The sequence below is a fragment of the Condylura cristata genome, unplaced genomic scaffold, assembly GCF_000260355.1.
Source record: "Condylura cristata isolate star-nosed mole 26May11 unplaced genomic scaffold, ConCri1.0 scaffold00029, whole genome shotgun sequence".
NCBI classification, from domain to species: domain Eukaryota; kingdom Metazoa; phylum Chordata; class Mammalia; order Eulipotyphla; family Talpidae; genus Condylura; species Condylura cristata.
The window spans coordinates 26,875,712-26,888,652 of NW_004567130.1; the positions used below are offsets into that span (position 1 = coordinate 26,875,712).

A 12,941-nucleotide genomic window follows, 5' to 3' on the forward strand; every position below is an offset into this window, starting at 1 on the left:
GGCCAGCGTAGGTGTGCAAGACCTGCCCATCAGGTTGCTGGGGGCAGTCGCAGCCCAGGGGCAGCGGAGAAAGCAAGTGACCGCTAGTGCCAGGGCGGGAGCTTTGGCTTCAGCTCTGCCCAGCTTCTGCCCAGCGGAGGCCCACATCCCGGGCAGCCCTCAGACACCCCCCGGGCTCTGGCGGCCCCGGGGCCCGTCATGAGGAGCCGCCGTCTCTGCAGCGGGCAGTGGCAGTGGGGGGCATGGGGCCGCCTCCTCACAACACCCTCGAACTTGAGCGAGCGTCGGCTGAAGGCAGAGGGAGGCCGTGGGCAGGACATGGACGCGACTTGCCCGTGTGACGGAAGGGATGCAGGGCCCGGGAGCCCCTTCCTGTGGTCCTCCTTCCCTCGCACACAAGGTCAAGTTCACTAGAAGCAGAAGCTCAGATGAGCCTTTTGCGCTAGTTTGGGACTCAGGGAGTGCTCCCAGGAGGACCCTGGGAGGACCCTGGGGCAGATGGTGCCGGACAAGACGGTAGAGGACCCTGGGCAGAGGTGTGGCCCCGCGGACCGTTGGGAGCTCAGGAGGGTGCTGGCCCCAAGCTGCGCCACCTTGACCCACGGGGCTGGGCGTGGTGCTTCCTCTTATCAGTGAGTCGTTGGCTGAGAGCCCCCCACCCCCAGGAGGGGCGAGGCCTCCCGTATCTTCGGCAGCAGCTGTCTGTTGGGTGAAGCCGGCTCTCGGGAACACGGACCCGCGTGCGGCTCTGGCTGCTAATGCCCCTGGGTACTGCACAGGGGTGGGTGGTGGTGGGTGCACCCGTGAAAGGCATCTGCAGAATTAGCTGTTACCCCCGTATCGCCACCCCAGGAGCAGGCAGGGCCAGGGGTCCACTCCAGGGCTGTTAAGTGCTTTGCTGCCGTGACCAGCACTGTCCAGTGTGGCCTCTGGCGTGGACGGCAGAGCGGGTGGTTTCCGCTGGCAGCCAGCCCGCAAGTCTGGACCTTGCTGTTGGGATTCCACTAGGAATGAACTCCGGGTGCGTGACAGTGTGGGGTGGGGCAGGCTGGGCAGGCCCTGCCTCGGCCAGCACCAGCACTGAGGGACCTCTCGCTTGCCCCAGCCTGCACCCCCAGGCCCCCCAGGGCCTGTCTCATCTCCACAAAGGAGCATTCCACGCGGACCAGGGATCCGGGAAATTGTCACTTGGGGCTGATTTTCCGCGCCCAGCACTGTGTGTGGGGGGGGGCAGGGCACTGGGGTCCCAGGGCAGCTGCACGCTCAGATCTTGGCACAGAGGAGCCATCAGGGTCCCCAGCAGGTAGAAGCCAGCACAGCAGCAGCGGTGTCTCCTTCCTCTCCCTTTAAAAAGAAAGATTTATTTATTTATGCATATAGAAGTGGGGCAGAGGTGGAGGGGTGGGTGTGTGAGAGGCCTCACCAGAGACGGCGGGGCGCAGAACAGGCGGATCAGCGAAGGACACCGCCGAGGGGAGCAGCGGGCGGGCCAGGAGGGGTCCGCCGCGCCCTGGGGTCACCTCCGGGATCAGGGTCTGCGGCCCATGGAGAGCCGCCAGCAGGCCGGCTTCGCCCCGCTCTGCTTTCGCCCGTGCCGCCGGGAGCGCCCTCCTTCCTTTCCCTTTTTGAAGTGGAACCAGTGAACTGGGCCTGTTCCCCTGGGCAGATTAGTCACTGTGTGGGAGCAGCGAAATGGCTTTTCTGTCAGGGGTCTTGTCTCCCACAGGCCCAACCGGCAGCCCCTCTGGCTGCCTCCACGGAAGATTTGCTAATTGCACAGGCTGCAGGGTGGGCAGGGAGCTGCCTCCCGGGTTCACTGCCTCCCTCAGTTAGCCACGGATGGCCTCTGATTTTTACCTCCATCCCACAGCTTTGTCTGTCTTTGGCTTCATATGAAGACCAGCAAGTAGAGTATTCTCTTTTGCTCCTGGCCCCCCGTGGATCACACACAGTCTCTGAAATGCCTCTTTACTGTCATCTACACCGCAGTTTGTCTTTTATCGCTGACCAGCCCCCCAGCGTGCCAATAGATGGCGAGTTCTTCATCCTCGCTCCTGTGGGGCATTTGGCCTGTTTGCAGGTTTTAGCTGCTATAAAGACGCTGCAAACATCCTCAGCTGTGCCTTAGAACATGAGCGCTTTCATGGGGGATCTACTTAAGAGCAGAATTCCTAAGCTATAGAGCAGCTGAATATTTAAATCTAATAGATCTGCCAGTTTTCCATAGTGGTGGCACCAGTGTACACGACTTTCCTGAGCTATAATTTACACATCATACAGTTCAGCCATTTGATAATTTTTAGTGGATTCTTGGAGCTGCACAACTATTACCTTAGTCAGTTCTAGAACATTCTCATTACCCCCCACAGAAACCCTACATGCCTTAACCGTCACCTCATAGTCCCCCCACCCATCCTCTGGTGGAGAACCTCTTAGCAGAATGTCTTTAAGATTTATCCATGTTGAACGGGTGACTCGGTCATGGGAAGCCCACAGGGATTACAATTGAGATGAAAAAAAAAAAAAGTACAAAATGAGGTAAAAATAAACTATCATATTATAAAAAATAAATTAATTAAAAAAAAAAAAGAAATGGGCAAAGATACCTGGTAGAGGACATCAGGGCGGGACTCAAACCCGCCTACCCCATGGGTCAGACTTGTTTGTCTTTTAAAGTTAAGAAGTTGGGTCTTTAAAAGCTGTTTTGGCCCTCCCTGGGGGCGCAGCGGGTTAAAGCACTGCACTGAGAATCTAAAGCCGCTTCCGCGTGAGTCCGACCCCCACCTGCCCCGGAGGTGACCACAGGGCGCGGCAGACCTCTCCTGACCCGCCCGCTGCTCCCCTCAGCAGTGGACTTCGTCGATCTGCCTGTTCTGCTCCCCGCTCTGTCTCTAGTGAAGCCTCTTGCCTCTGAGCCTCTGGCCTGTACCCCAGTTCTGTATGCACAAATAAATAAATCTTTAAAAAAAAAAGTTGTTTTACTCATTTTTTATGACCCCTTCCCTATCTGCATTTTGTTTATATATTTATTTATGTAGCTTATTGTTATTTTTGGAGGAATCCTCTTGTCACAGATCACCTAACGTTTCCTAAGACAAGCCAACAGGATTCTCTGATGGCTTGGGAGAAGACAATTCCAAACAAGCAAATAAAAAGCAATGGGAGACTTGGGGATTTGGGGGTCTCACAGCACCGAGAAGTGTTTTTCTTCCTTGGTCAAGTCCATGTTGGCAGGTTGATGGGTCCGATGCCATGAGCCAGTGGCAACACCCTGGGCTGTGGGCTAGGAACTGATCACCCTGCTCTGGATGGAGGGCGGTGTCCACAGGGAGCAGCAAGGCCACCGGAGGGGAGCTGTCCACATGGGCCCACTTCTGCCACCTGGCAGCTGCCCCTTCCCACTAGACACTTTCTCTTTTGGGGCCCGAGTTCCGCAGGTAGAGAGGTGATTTGGGATGACGCCCCCGTTCCTCCCCTGTCCCCCTGGGGTGCTCGGCCTCAAGGACGAAGGGGTGGCCGGACTGCCTGGGTGACGCCTCTCTGTTGGTGTTTTCCAGAACTGCTGCACCTCCGCCATGACAGACACAGTCCTCAGCAACAGCTCAAGCCGCTGGATGTGCCCCAGCGCCCGGCCCCTGCAGCCCGGGTAAGTGGCCGCGTCCCCAGCAGCGGCTGGTTTGGGTCGGAGCAGTCGTGGGGCTTCTGTGCGCAAAGGAGCAGAGGAGCAGTAAGGAGAGGCCCAGAATTTCCTTCTTGTGTGGGGGAAGGAAGTGGTGGGAGCGTCTCCATGGCTCTCACTGCTCTGTGGAGGTTGGGACCACAGGGTCAGCCTGAGCTCTCCGGCCCACCGCAGGGCGGCCGGCCTGGGCCGCAGCCGGACTCGGGCCTGCTCTAGGTCTGAGCTGCTTCACTGTAGGATCAGGGGTGCATCTCTCCCCCTTTCCTGTTTCCTGTCAGTCAGTACGACAGTGGAACTCGTATTGGCAGGCCTCCGGCGGACCCTGACCCGCAGCAGCAGGCTTTTCATTTGGGGACCGATAATTCAAAAGTCGGGAAAGTTCATGTGACTGCCCCAGTGCTGCGACGCCTTTCCAAAGTCAGAACCTGGACACTGGGCCAAAGTTCTCCCATGCTGATACTTCAGCAGCAGCTGAAGAGCCGCTAGTACTTTTAGATCGGCAAGTCGCCTCCAGTTTCCTTTTCGTCAGGGCTCTCTAATCGTCCAGTCCTCTCCGTTCCCTGTTGTGTCTTCAGTCCGACCTCCTTTATATTAGCCGTCATCCCTGTTGAATGCCATGGAATAGACGGTTTCCAAGTTTCTTTAGCTGTGACCGTCTGTGGAGTTTATGTTGAATCGCATTTCAGAGCCAGTTTCAGAGTTTAAATTCTGGGTAAAAAGAACAGCTATGAATAGGTTATTTGGGGGAAGGAATAAATGCAGGTTATTTGCCAGTGGTTGTGGCTTGCGCAGTGCACCAGCAGCGCCTTTAACAGCAAACCTTCCTTGCTGGAGACCAGAGTTCCTACCTTCGGCATGATCTTATCTATGAAGCATCTCTATTGTTCTTGCTAGCTTGCTCTCAAAATGTCCACACCTTTATTTAACAAGGCATTTGAGACCTAGGAGGTTGTAAATGGATCATCCTTCACCTCCCTGTGAACGAATGCAACTGTAAAGATAAATATAATGAAAAGTGACGTCGTTAAATTCCAATTTGTGGCCTCCCCAGGCTCCCAAGCCCCTTTCTGCCATTTCTCCTAAAAGGGCCACAGCGGGTGAAGCCGGGGTGGTGAAGACCGGCCATCACCAACAGAGACTCTTTCCTTGAAATAACCAGAAGGTTAAAAAGGAGGTTGAAAGGGAAAGTTGGGTTTTTTTTTTGCCAAGAATTGGCAAAAATGCCCTGCCAACGAAGGGGGCAAGAACGTGTGTTTCTGTTTAATGATGCTATTCTGACACGCTCTACCTGCCTGGATTGTGTACTTACCTCATGAACATAAACCTGCACTCTTTCCTTACATTAGTAATTACATGGTCTTACATTCCAGTTACCCCACAAGCTTCAATATGTAGTATAGTATTTTTTATTATTTCTCATTTCAGTGTAATGGAAACTTTCTTTCATTTACTCCAGGAGATATTTAGAGGTGCTTTCAAAGCTTGGCAAGTGTTGGAGCACTCTTGATTTATGATTATTTTTGTTATTAATTGCACTGTGGTCAGAGAACATGTTACTGGCTCTTTGAATTGTGTTGAGTCAGTTTATGACTTGGGATACATTCGCTGAAGACGTGATGAGAATATTTGTTCTCTGATCATTCTAGGTAAGGTCATTCAGACGTCGTACCAAGTTTATTAATGGTGTCCTTAAAATGTTTAGCCACATCACAAATCAGTTTTAGAGTATTCATTTTCATAAATATTCAAGTGAGTCACTTCTCAGCTACTTTACTACATGTTCTTGTTCTCTGCATTGTGTGTCTGCGTTATGCACAGCCGTTGTGGTTGATGGCGGAAGGCTACACGAGGGCTTGCTTCTGTGTATTTCTTCCCAGTTCTGCATTCAGTGGCCTCCTGTGGGAACTTGGAATCAGCCACGTGAGCTTTCCATGCTGATTCATTTGTTAAACATCTACTTGCAAACCCAGGTCTCCTGTCCTTCCCCAGCCAAGTCTGTAGTTTATCATCCCTGCAGATTTCACCCACAAGGATGGGTTTCTTTGAACCCAGGGTAATTTTTTATTGGGGTCTCAGTCTGGGCTCTACCTTAGGAATCTTTTTCTTTAGAGATTTGCATTTTCCTCTGCCAGGAGTCAGGAGTCGGGCTGCTGTTCACCCAGGATCGCTTGAGCTCTTCTCCTAGAGGGTCCTGGCTCTGTGGGGAGGTGGGTGGAGTGTGGGTGTCTCAGACTCAGTTTCTGCAGCCTTTTAGGAGCTCAAGGTCAGCCTCTGAGCACAGTGCTGACATAGGCATTGGCTCACTGATCAACAGCAACTTGGATTTTCTTTGTTACTTTTTTAAAAAATTGCCCTATAATGGTCTAGTAGTATGTCTTCAGTAAAACACATTTAAAGTGTAATTTGATCATTTTAACATATATAGTGTATAAATTTACACTATATACATATGTAATATATATCTGTTGCTGTATAGATCTATTGATGTTTATGTATACCTACATCCAAGATAAGTATTTGACCCCCTCCACCTTAGAATATTCCATCAGCCAAAAAAGTGTGTCTCTGTAAGATCAACAGTTACCTGGAGGGTGGATGGGGTAAAATATTTGTTTTATTTAAGAAATGTCAGTTAATTAAAATCCCACCCACCTGCCTTCACTATAGTCCATACGAAGCCAAACAATTTGCCTCACAGTTAAATCAGAATCATTTAAACTGTGTGGACACAGTTTCATTAAAGCGCTCCAGGGCCCCTGTGGAACATCTTGGCATTCTGCACACATCTGGCTGGCCTGATTGCTCCTGCAGTTCCTGCAGATATTAAAATCATTTTCCAATAAATGCTAATGGGTGAATGATAGTCATCATCCAGCCTGTCTGGTCTGCTGCAGGGGTGATGTGCTAATGTGGGTTTGCTGCCAATGTCTTCTTCCAGAAAATGAAGAAAACCAGTTTTCGTTTACCATCACTGCCCAGATACACTCAGCGCTCTTGTGATGTTCAAATGCCTCCTCCTCTCCGTCTCTTAAAACTGAGGGAGGTGTTTGAGCAGGGTTTGGATTGTGCATGCGGGCTGTGGGCGCTGGCCGGGCAGTGGTTTGGCCTGTGTTGGGAGCAGCTGGCTGAGAAGCTGGTCTCTGAGAGCGGGCATCTCTTCAGGTCTGCGGGCCACAGGTCGGAGGTGGCAACGTGGGCGCAAGGAGAGCCCACGACACGCTTACGGGTGCACAGCTGGCCGGTGGGGTGCTGGTCTCCTCCCCAGCGTGGAAGAAGCTGCTCCCCCAAACGGGGGTGCCAGCTCTACTTTTGGATGACCATGTCCCTGTCCAGGGGACAGTGTGCTTTGACCCCACCCCCATGTTTGAAGCAACACCAGAGAGGTGGCGGCCCTGCTGCGGCGCAGCGCAAGGGACCCACGTTCAAACCCAGAGGAGACCAGCTCTGTCACGTACGGGCCAGGCCAACCCGCCTTCCAGTGAGAGCGGCGGGGTCTGCAAGCCTCCACTGCTAAGATAAGGTCCTGATGACCAAAAACATGGAAGTAGGTCATTGCAATTCAAAACGAGGGTGGCATCCAGACGGGGTTGCTATTGTGATATTTCATTTCTGACTTTGTTTACTTTCCTTTCTCCCCTTTCCTCGCCTTCTGACAGTGATAAAGAACAGTGAGTATCTGGCGATGCTTCTATTTTTCTACAGACTGAATTTTATCTCGTTTCTAACCAAGATGGTTTGCCCTTAAAGAGAGATGATTAAAAATGCAAGTAGCTGATTTTATTTCTCTAACAACAACGCAACAAAATATAAGTTATCAAGACACGTCTTGAGATGTGTCTCACCTTGAGGAACAGATTACTTATTTATTTTAAGATTTTATTTATTTACCTCTGCAGACAAGAACTGGGGTACAGGCCAGAGGTGTGTGGGGTGAGAGGATTCACCAGAGACAGAGTTGGGGAGCAGAACAGGTAGACTGACTGGAATGCACTGCTGAGGGGAGCAGCGGGCGAGACAGGAAAACTGTGCTGTGTCATGGGGGTCACTCCCCGGCCGGGGTTCGATGTAGGCTATTGGGGTGATGCCTCTAGGCCACCAGGGAGGCCCCAGATTATGACATTTTTAAAAGAAACTTGATAAAAGGAAGCAAAATGTTCCCTAGGTGAGCCTTCAGGCTAAGTGTTAATAATTGTGGGATTTCAGTGAGTTTATAGCCCACTGTACCCCATTTCTGCAGCCTGTTGCTGGTGGACATTATTCTTCGATAAAGAAAATCTTAACTCAATAACTGCTTTCACTAATGAAAGATGATGCTGAGCAGGACAGAGCTTGGGGGAGGCATGGCCCGATGGGCGGGCCGGGTCGGCGCAGGGAGGGCAGCCTATTTCCCAGCGAAATGTCTTTGACTCCTAATGCGCACAGCTTCTGCCTTTGAAATTGGATTCATTTCCTAATGCATGGCAGATTGCATGCAGGGGCCAGTAGTGAACAGTCCGGCTGCAAAGGAGACTGAGCACGTGCAGAACTAGGGCGTCGTTCTTACCCTCCCTGCGGTGGGAGGCTGCCCAGTGCCAGCGAAGGCCGGCCGCCAGCGTGCTTGTGGCGGTCAGCTGCCCTCACCTTCGTGAGCCTTGGCTACCTCCGTTGCAAAATGAGTTCGATGCTGACCCTCCTCTCCCAGGGTGGGGGGGACCAATGAGGTTTCCTGGGAAAACTCTCTAAATTGTGTTGTACCAGGCAAAGTCCGAGAAAGGTGCGAGCCCCAGGTTTGCCGGACAGGATGTGTTTCTGCAGCTTGGACACACAGAGACTGGAGATCTGTGGTCTCCATCCTCAGGCCAGAACCCTCTCAGTGTTTACTTCACTCTGATACACACTGATCTGGGTGATCTGAGGACATTCCCTATGCTTCAGTTTCTCTGTCATAAAGGGAGAGTTTAGAATAAGCAGAGAGCCAAAGGCCATCTGAATGTCCCAGATGTTGGCTGGTCAGACGCGCCGGTGAGACCCGCTTTCCGTGAGAACCACAGTGCAGTGTGCAGGATGTGAGCGAGGGGTGGTAGCGCGTTGCCAGATGACAACTATGAACATTGCGAGAGAGAAGTCTGCGGTTCTGGAGGCTCCCACGGCCCTCACAGCCTTCTTGGAGGCCGAAAGTAAAACGGCAGAGCCTATGCCCACTCCCCACCCCTCCCGTCTTTCTGCCCTCCTTCCCTTGCTTCGTTAACAAGTGCCAAGAGCCTACTAGTATCAAGACCTGAGCTCATCGCTGACAACAGGCAGAGTCAGAGGGTGAGTGTATGTGCAGTGAGGTTTGCGAGCACCCCCATCACGCCCGCCCCCGGCGCAAGGAGCTATAACAGACAGCAGGAGCACAGTGGCTGTGGGAGCACAGCCAGACTCTCGCACCCCCAAACTTGGGGCGCTGTGCTGCGAGAGCTTCCTGCGAGAAGTGATGCATAAATGGTATCACGTGAAGGAGGAGCAGAGGGAAAAGACACAGCAGTTCCAGGTAGGACAGCATGTGCAGAGTCCAGGTATGACTAAGAGTGCGGGGCCTTAGAAGAACTGAGTGGAGCTCAGTCTGGCCTGAGAGCCCCTTAGCGTTCCACAGAGGGGAGGAGCCAGAGCGCCCCTCGGCACCCACTCGTTTGGGGGAGCACTTCCATCCAAAGGGGCCTTTATACTTGCAAGGCGCATGTAAAAAGTGTCTGCATTCTGGCTTCGCCTCTTCCACATCCTTTCCTTTAGGGTTCATTAAAATCTCATTCATGGAGCTGCAAAGAGGTTTCCTGCTAACACCTGTCTATGTTGGTATCCTGTGGGGTGGGGGCTGCAGGGGGGAAGAAAGGAAAAAAAAAAGGCTTAATTTTCTGCACAGCAACACTGTTTAATGCTTTCGAGCCTGAGCCTGCATGCCCGACAGCACTTGCATCATCCCACTCCTTTGGGGAGTTACAATTTATTAATAGAGACATCTGGTGGGTATTTGTTACTTGACTATTGTGTATGCATGCAATGAAGAATCAGGCGGGAGCCCGAGAAGTGGGAGTCTGCCCTTTGCTGTATCCTAGGGAGAGGCATTGGGAGGGGCCTTCGCCTGAGTTAGGACTAAGGGCCACGCCCTCAGGTTGTGTGGGGGCTCCCCGTGGCCCTCTCTAGATGCCCCAAAGCCGGTACAGTCAGCCGTGCACGAGGCGGGTGGATGCTGGTTTCTCTGGCTCCTCACACACTCTCCACACACGTGTCTCGGCAGGTCCCTTCCCTCTTCTGAGCGTCAGGTATCTGGAAAATGAGCAAGTCGATGTCAGTGTTTGTGTTAGCAGTGAAACTCTTGATCAAGTTTATCCAGGAGCTAAATGTATAAAAAACAGTTGAGAGTGGAATGGTTGAGAGCATCGAATAGAGTTAGGTGAGCTTTGTGCAACCGTAAAATTAGGCCACGTGTGAAGTGTGGGAAGCGAGCGAGTTTCAGTTCTTTTGGTCAAGGCAGCAGATAGTGTGCAGTTAGCTCTTGCCGTGTAACAAACCATCCTCCAAGTCAGCATGTAGAGCAGCAGCTGAGTGTCGGGATCCGGGCTCAGCTGGCCGCTCTGCTGATTGCTGCCGCATCGGCATCCGCGGTGGCTGGGCGCGGGAGGGCGCGGGAGGGCGCGGGAGGGCGCGGGAGGGCCCGGCTGTCTCTGCTCCTCTGCAGGGGCTTGTCGAGGGGCGGCAGTGCTGGGCTGAGGGCGTCGGCAGAAGCACACCCTCCGCCTCGGCAGGTTCCGCCTCAGGACTGGCCCAGCTCCGGCCGCCTGTCGCTGGCCGCCGCGAGTCCAGCATTCAGGCCGGATGCAAGCTAGGGAAAGAGAGGCCGGCTCTTCAGCGCCAACGAGTTCAAATTCCCCCGCCCAAGGGCCTTGACGGGAGGGAGAAGCACTGGGCCGTCAGTGCGCCAGCGCGTTCCGAACGCCAGACAGCGCACTCTGAAACCTCTGCGCATTCCTGGTGTCCTCGCTCTGCCAGCGCCGGAACCGGCGTTGCCGTCCCGCCGAGGGGGCAGAGGACTGCTGCACCCCTTGCCTCCCTCAGGAGCCCCCTCAGCTCCTGTGGGGAGCAGCAGAGCTCGTTCAGACCCTCAGCTCAGAAGCTCGGACAGCCGGGGCAGCAGGCGGCAGTGGCCTTCTGCGTGTGCCCGGGGTGCGCGGCGCAGGGCCCAGGCGGGAGCGAGAAGGACTCTGCCCTGCGCCTCGGCCGGCCAGAGCCCGGGTCTGTCCTGCTGACGGCGTGAGAGGAGCGCGGGCCGCCATCAGTGCTGACCGACCCAGCACCCCAGAGCGTCACCTCGCCCTTCCACACCTCCCGACTCCGGCTTCGGCAGGTGGAGCCTAGAAACCGTACTTCAGCGAGCCTCCCCCGCTCACCGCGGGGCCGGCCTGGTTGGGCTTGTCTCTCAGTAAAGGGCTTTGAGAGCGGGAGGGCGGGCGGAAAACGCCTCCCGGGGTGGCCCCAGTGTGGCTCACGCCGAGCGTGTGTGTGACTGTGGGTGGCAGCTTCGCCTGCCGGCCCTCTGCGAAGGCAGACGAGCGACTCATCCTCGCGCAGGCCCGGGCAGCGGCCTCTGCAAGTACACCAGCTGCCGCAGTCTCGCCAGCGCCTGCGGAAATGGGCTCCTGTCCACTCCCACCCCACCACACACACCGTCTGCAGGGGACGCAGGGCTGGCTCCTGGCGCCTGCAATTTGCATTTCTCTAATCAGGCTGGTGTCCTGTGGCCCTCAAAAGGAAGCTCAGCCAAGAGAGGAGCTCCTGGGAGTCTCGCTGCTACGCCACGTCTTCGAAAGTCAAGAGCCACGTGCTGCCAAGATGAGGGCTTGGTGCGTCTGGGTCGGCTCAGTGGCTGCCGAAAGGGTGAGAAAGGGTGAGAGTGGCCCAGCCCTTGGCTTTCGGGCCGGCAGCACAGCAGGGCGGTTCAGAGCTCGGGCTTTCCCCAAGGCCCCCTGTGCCGTGTGACCTTAGGCAAGGGATGAACCTCTCTGAGCCTTGGTATACTAGACAGGAGAATAACACCGACCTTGTAAGGTGCTGCAGAAACTCAGCGAGGGCATGTGTGTCATTTCCAGGAGATAAGGAGTATCACTCCACTTGAGGGTGAGGACGTCGCAGTTCACAGAGACGTAGTAACTGCCAGAGCCTCACCGCTTCAGGATTTGGACCCACGTCTGCCTGAATATGAAGCTCATTTGTTTGTTTTTTTCCACTGCATCCCACTCTCAATAGATCCCGGATGTATCAGTAGGTTCAACTGCCCCCGACTGAGAAAGAAAATCTGGAGGCCACAGTGAGCAGATTCAGCCTAGGAGGGGAGCTCATGAAAGTCCGTTTTTTCCCGTTTTTTCCCGAGCATTCTTGCCACTGGGAGTAGGCTGGGAGGCTACCTGGAAATTCTGTCCTTCTCTCCCCCCCTTTTCTCTCACGGAGCCAAGCCAAGGGACACCCTGTCTCCATGGCATTAAAGGTGCCCATAGCTGTGCAAAGAAACCCCCTGGTGACAAATCCAAGGCCCCATGCACTCCTCTGCCAGGGTCAGAGGCTCCTACTCGTCACTGCTCCCCCTCACCCCCCGCCACCCCTTTCCTCCCTGTCCCACCCTCTCATTCATCCATCCTGACGGTGCGCAGTGCACCTGTGGCATTGTCACGTTCTTCTCCGCCGAACGGTCACCATGGTAATACACAAACCGAACTTACACATCAGAATATTTCAGAAGGAAGAGGAGGTGGGTGAGGAGGAAGCGAAACAAGTGAATCTTGGTGAAGTTCTCGAGCACTTCCCAGTTCTCGATCTGCGCTAGTGAGCGCCATGAGGTCATTGGTGAACAGAGATTCAGAGATGCTTGTTCCTGGGCCCCAGGTGGGAGCAGAGCCCGGAAGGAATGCAGGCAGTGTGACCCCAGAACCCACCTCTGCACCCCGCTTAGGTATTGCATGTTCACAGGAGCCAGGGCAGTGACTTTTCCAAGTAGAAGCACTTGCAGCACCGGAGCTGCTTCCGAGGCCAGCAGCCAGTTAGTGGGAGTTAATCTGGAAAACTCCAGCAGCCTCCCCGGAATGCAGCCCGGGAAGGCTAGCACCTACTCTGACGTCACAGTGCCTCCCCAGACTCCCAGGACATGGCAGGTCTTCTCGCGTTGATTAGACTCACCCTCTCTGCTGGAAAGTTAGGACGCTCCTCTCAATGAAGGGGTTGGTCGTAATGGTGGAAGCTACTGGGTTCTTTG

At 54.2% G+C, this 12,941-nt stretch overlaps 1 protein-coding gene across 1 annotated transcript in view; it reads left to right on the plus strand.

Annotated features, from left to right (window-relative positions):
• Positions 1-12,941, plus strand: part of RPH3A (rabphilin 3A) — a 77,261-nt gene that overhangs the window by 28,893 nt on the left and 35,427 nt on the right. Inside the window, exons 3-4 of the mRNA XM_012730890.1 lie at positions 3,558-3,646; positions 7,336-7,347. Of these exons, the coding sequence (XP_012586344.1) occupies positions 3,576-3,646; positions 7,336-7,347 (83 nt within the window). The 5' untranslated portion in view covers positions 3,558-3,575. The remainder of the gene's footprint in view (positions 1-3,557; positions 3,647-7,335; positions 7,348-12,941) is intronic.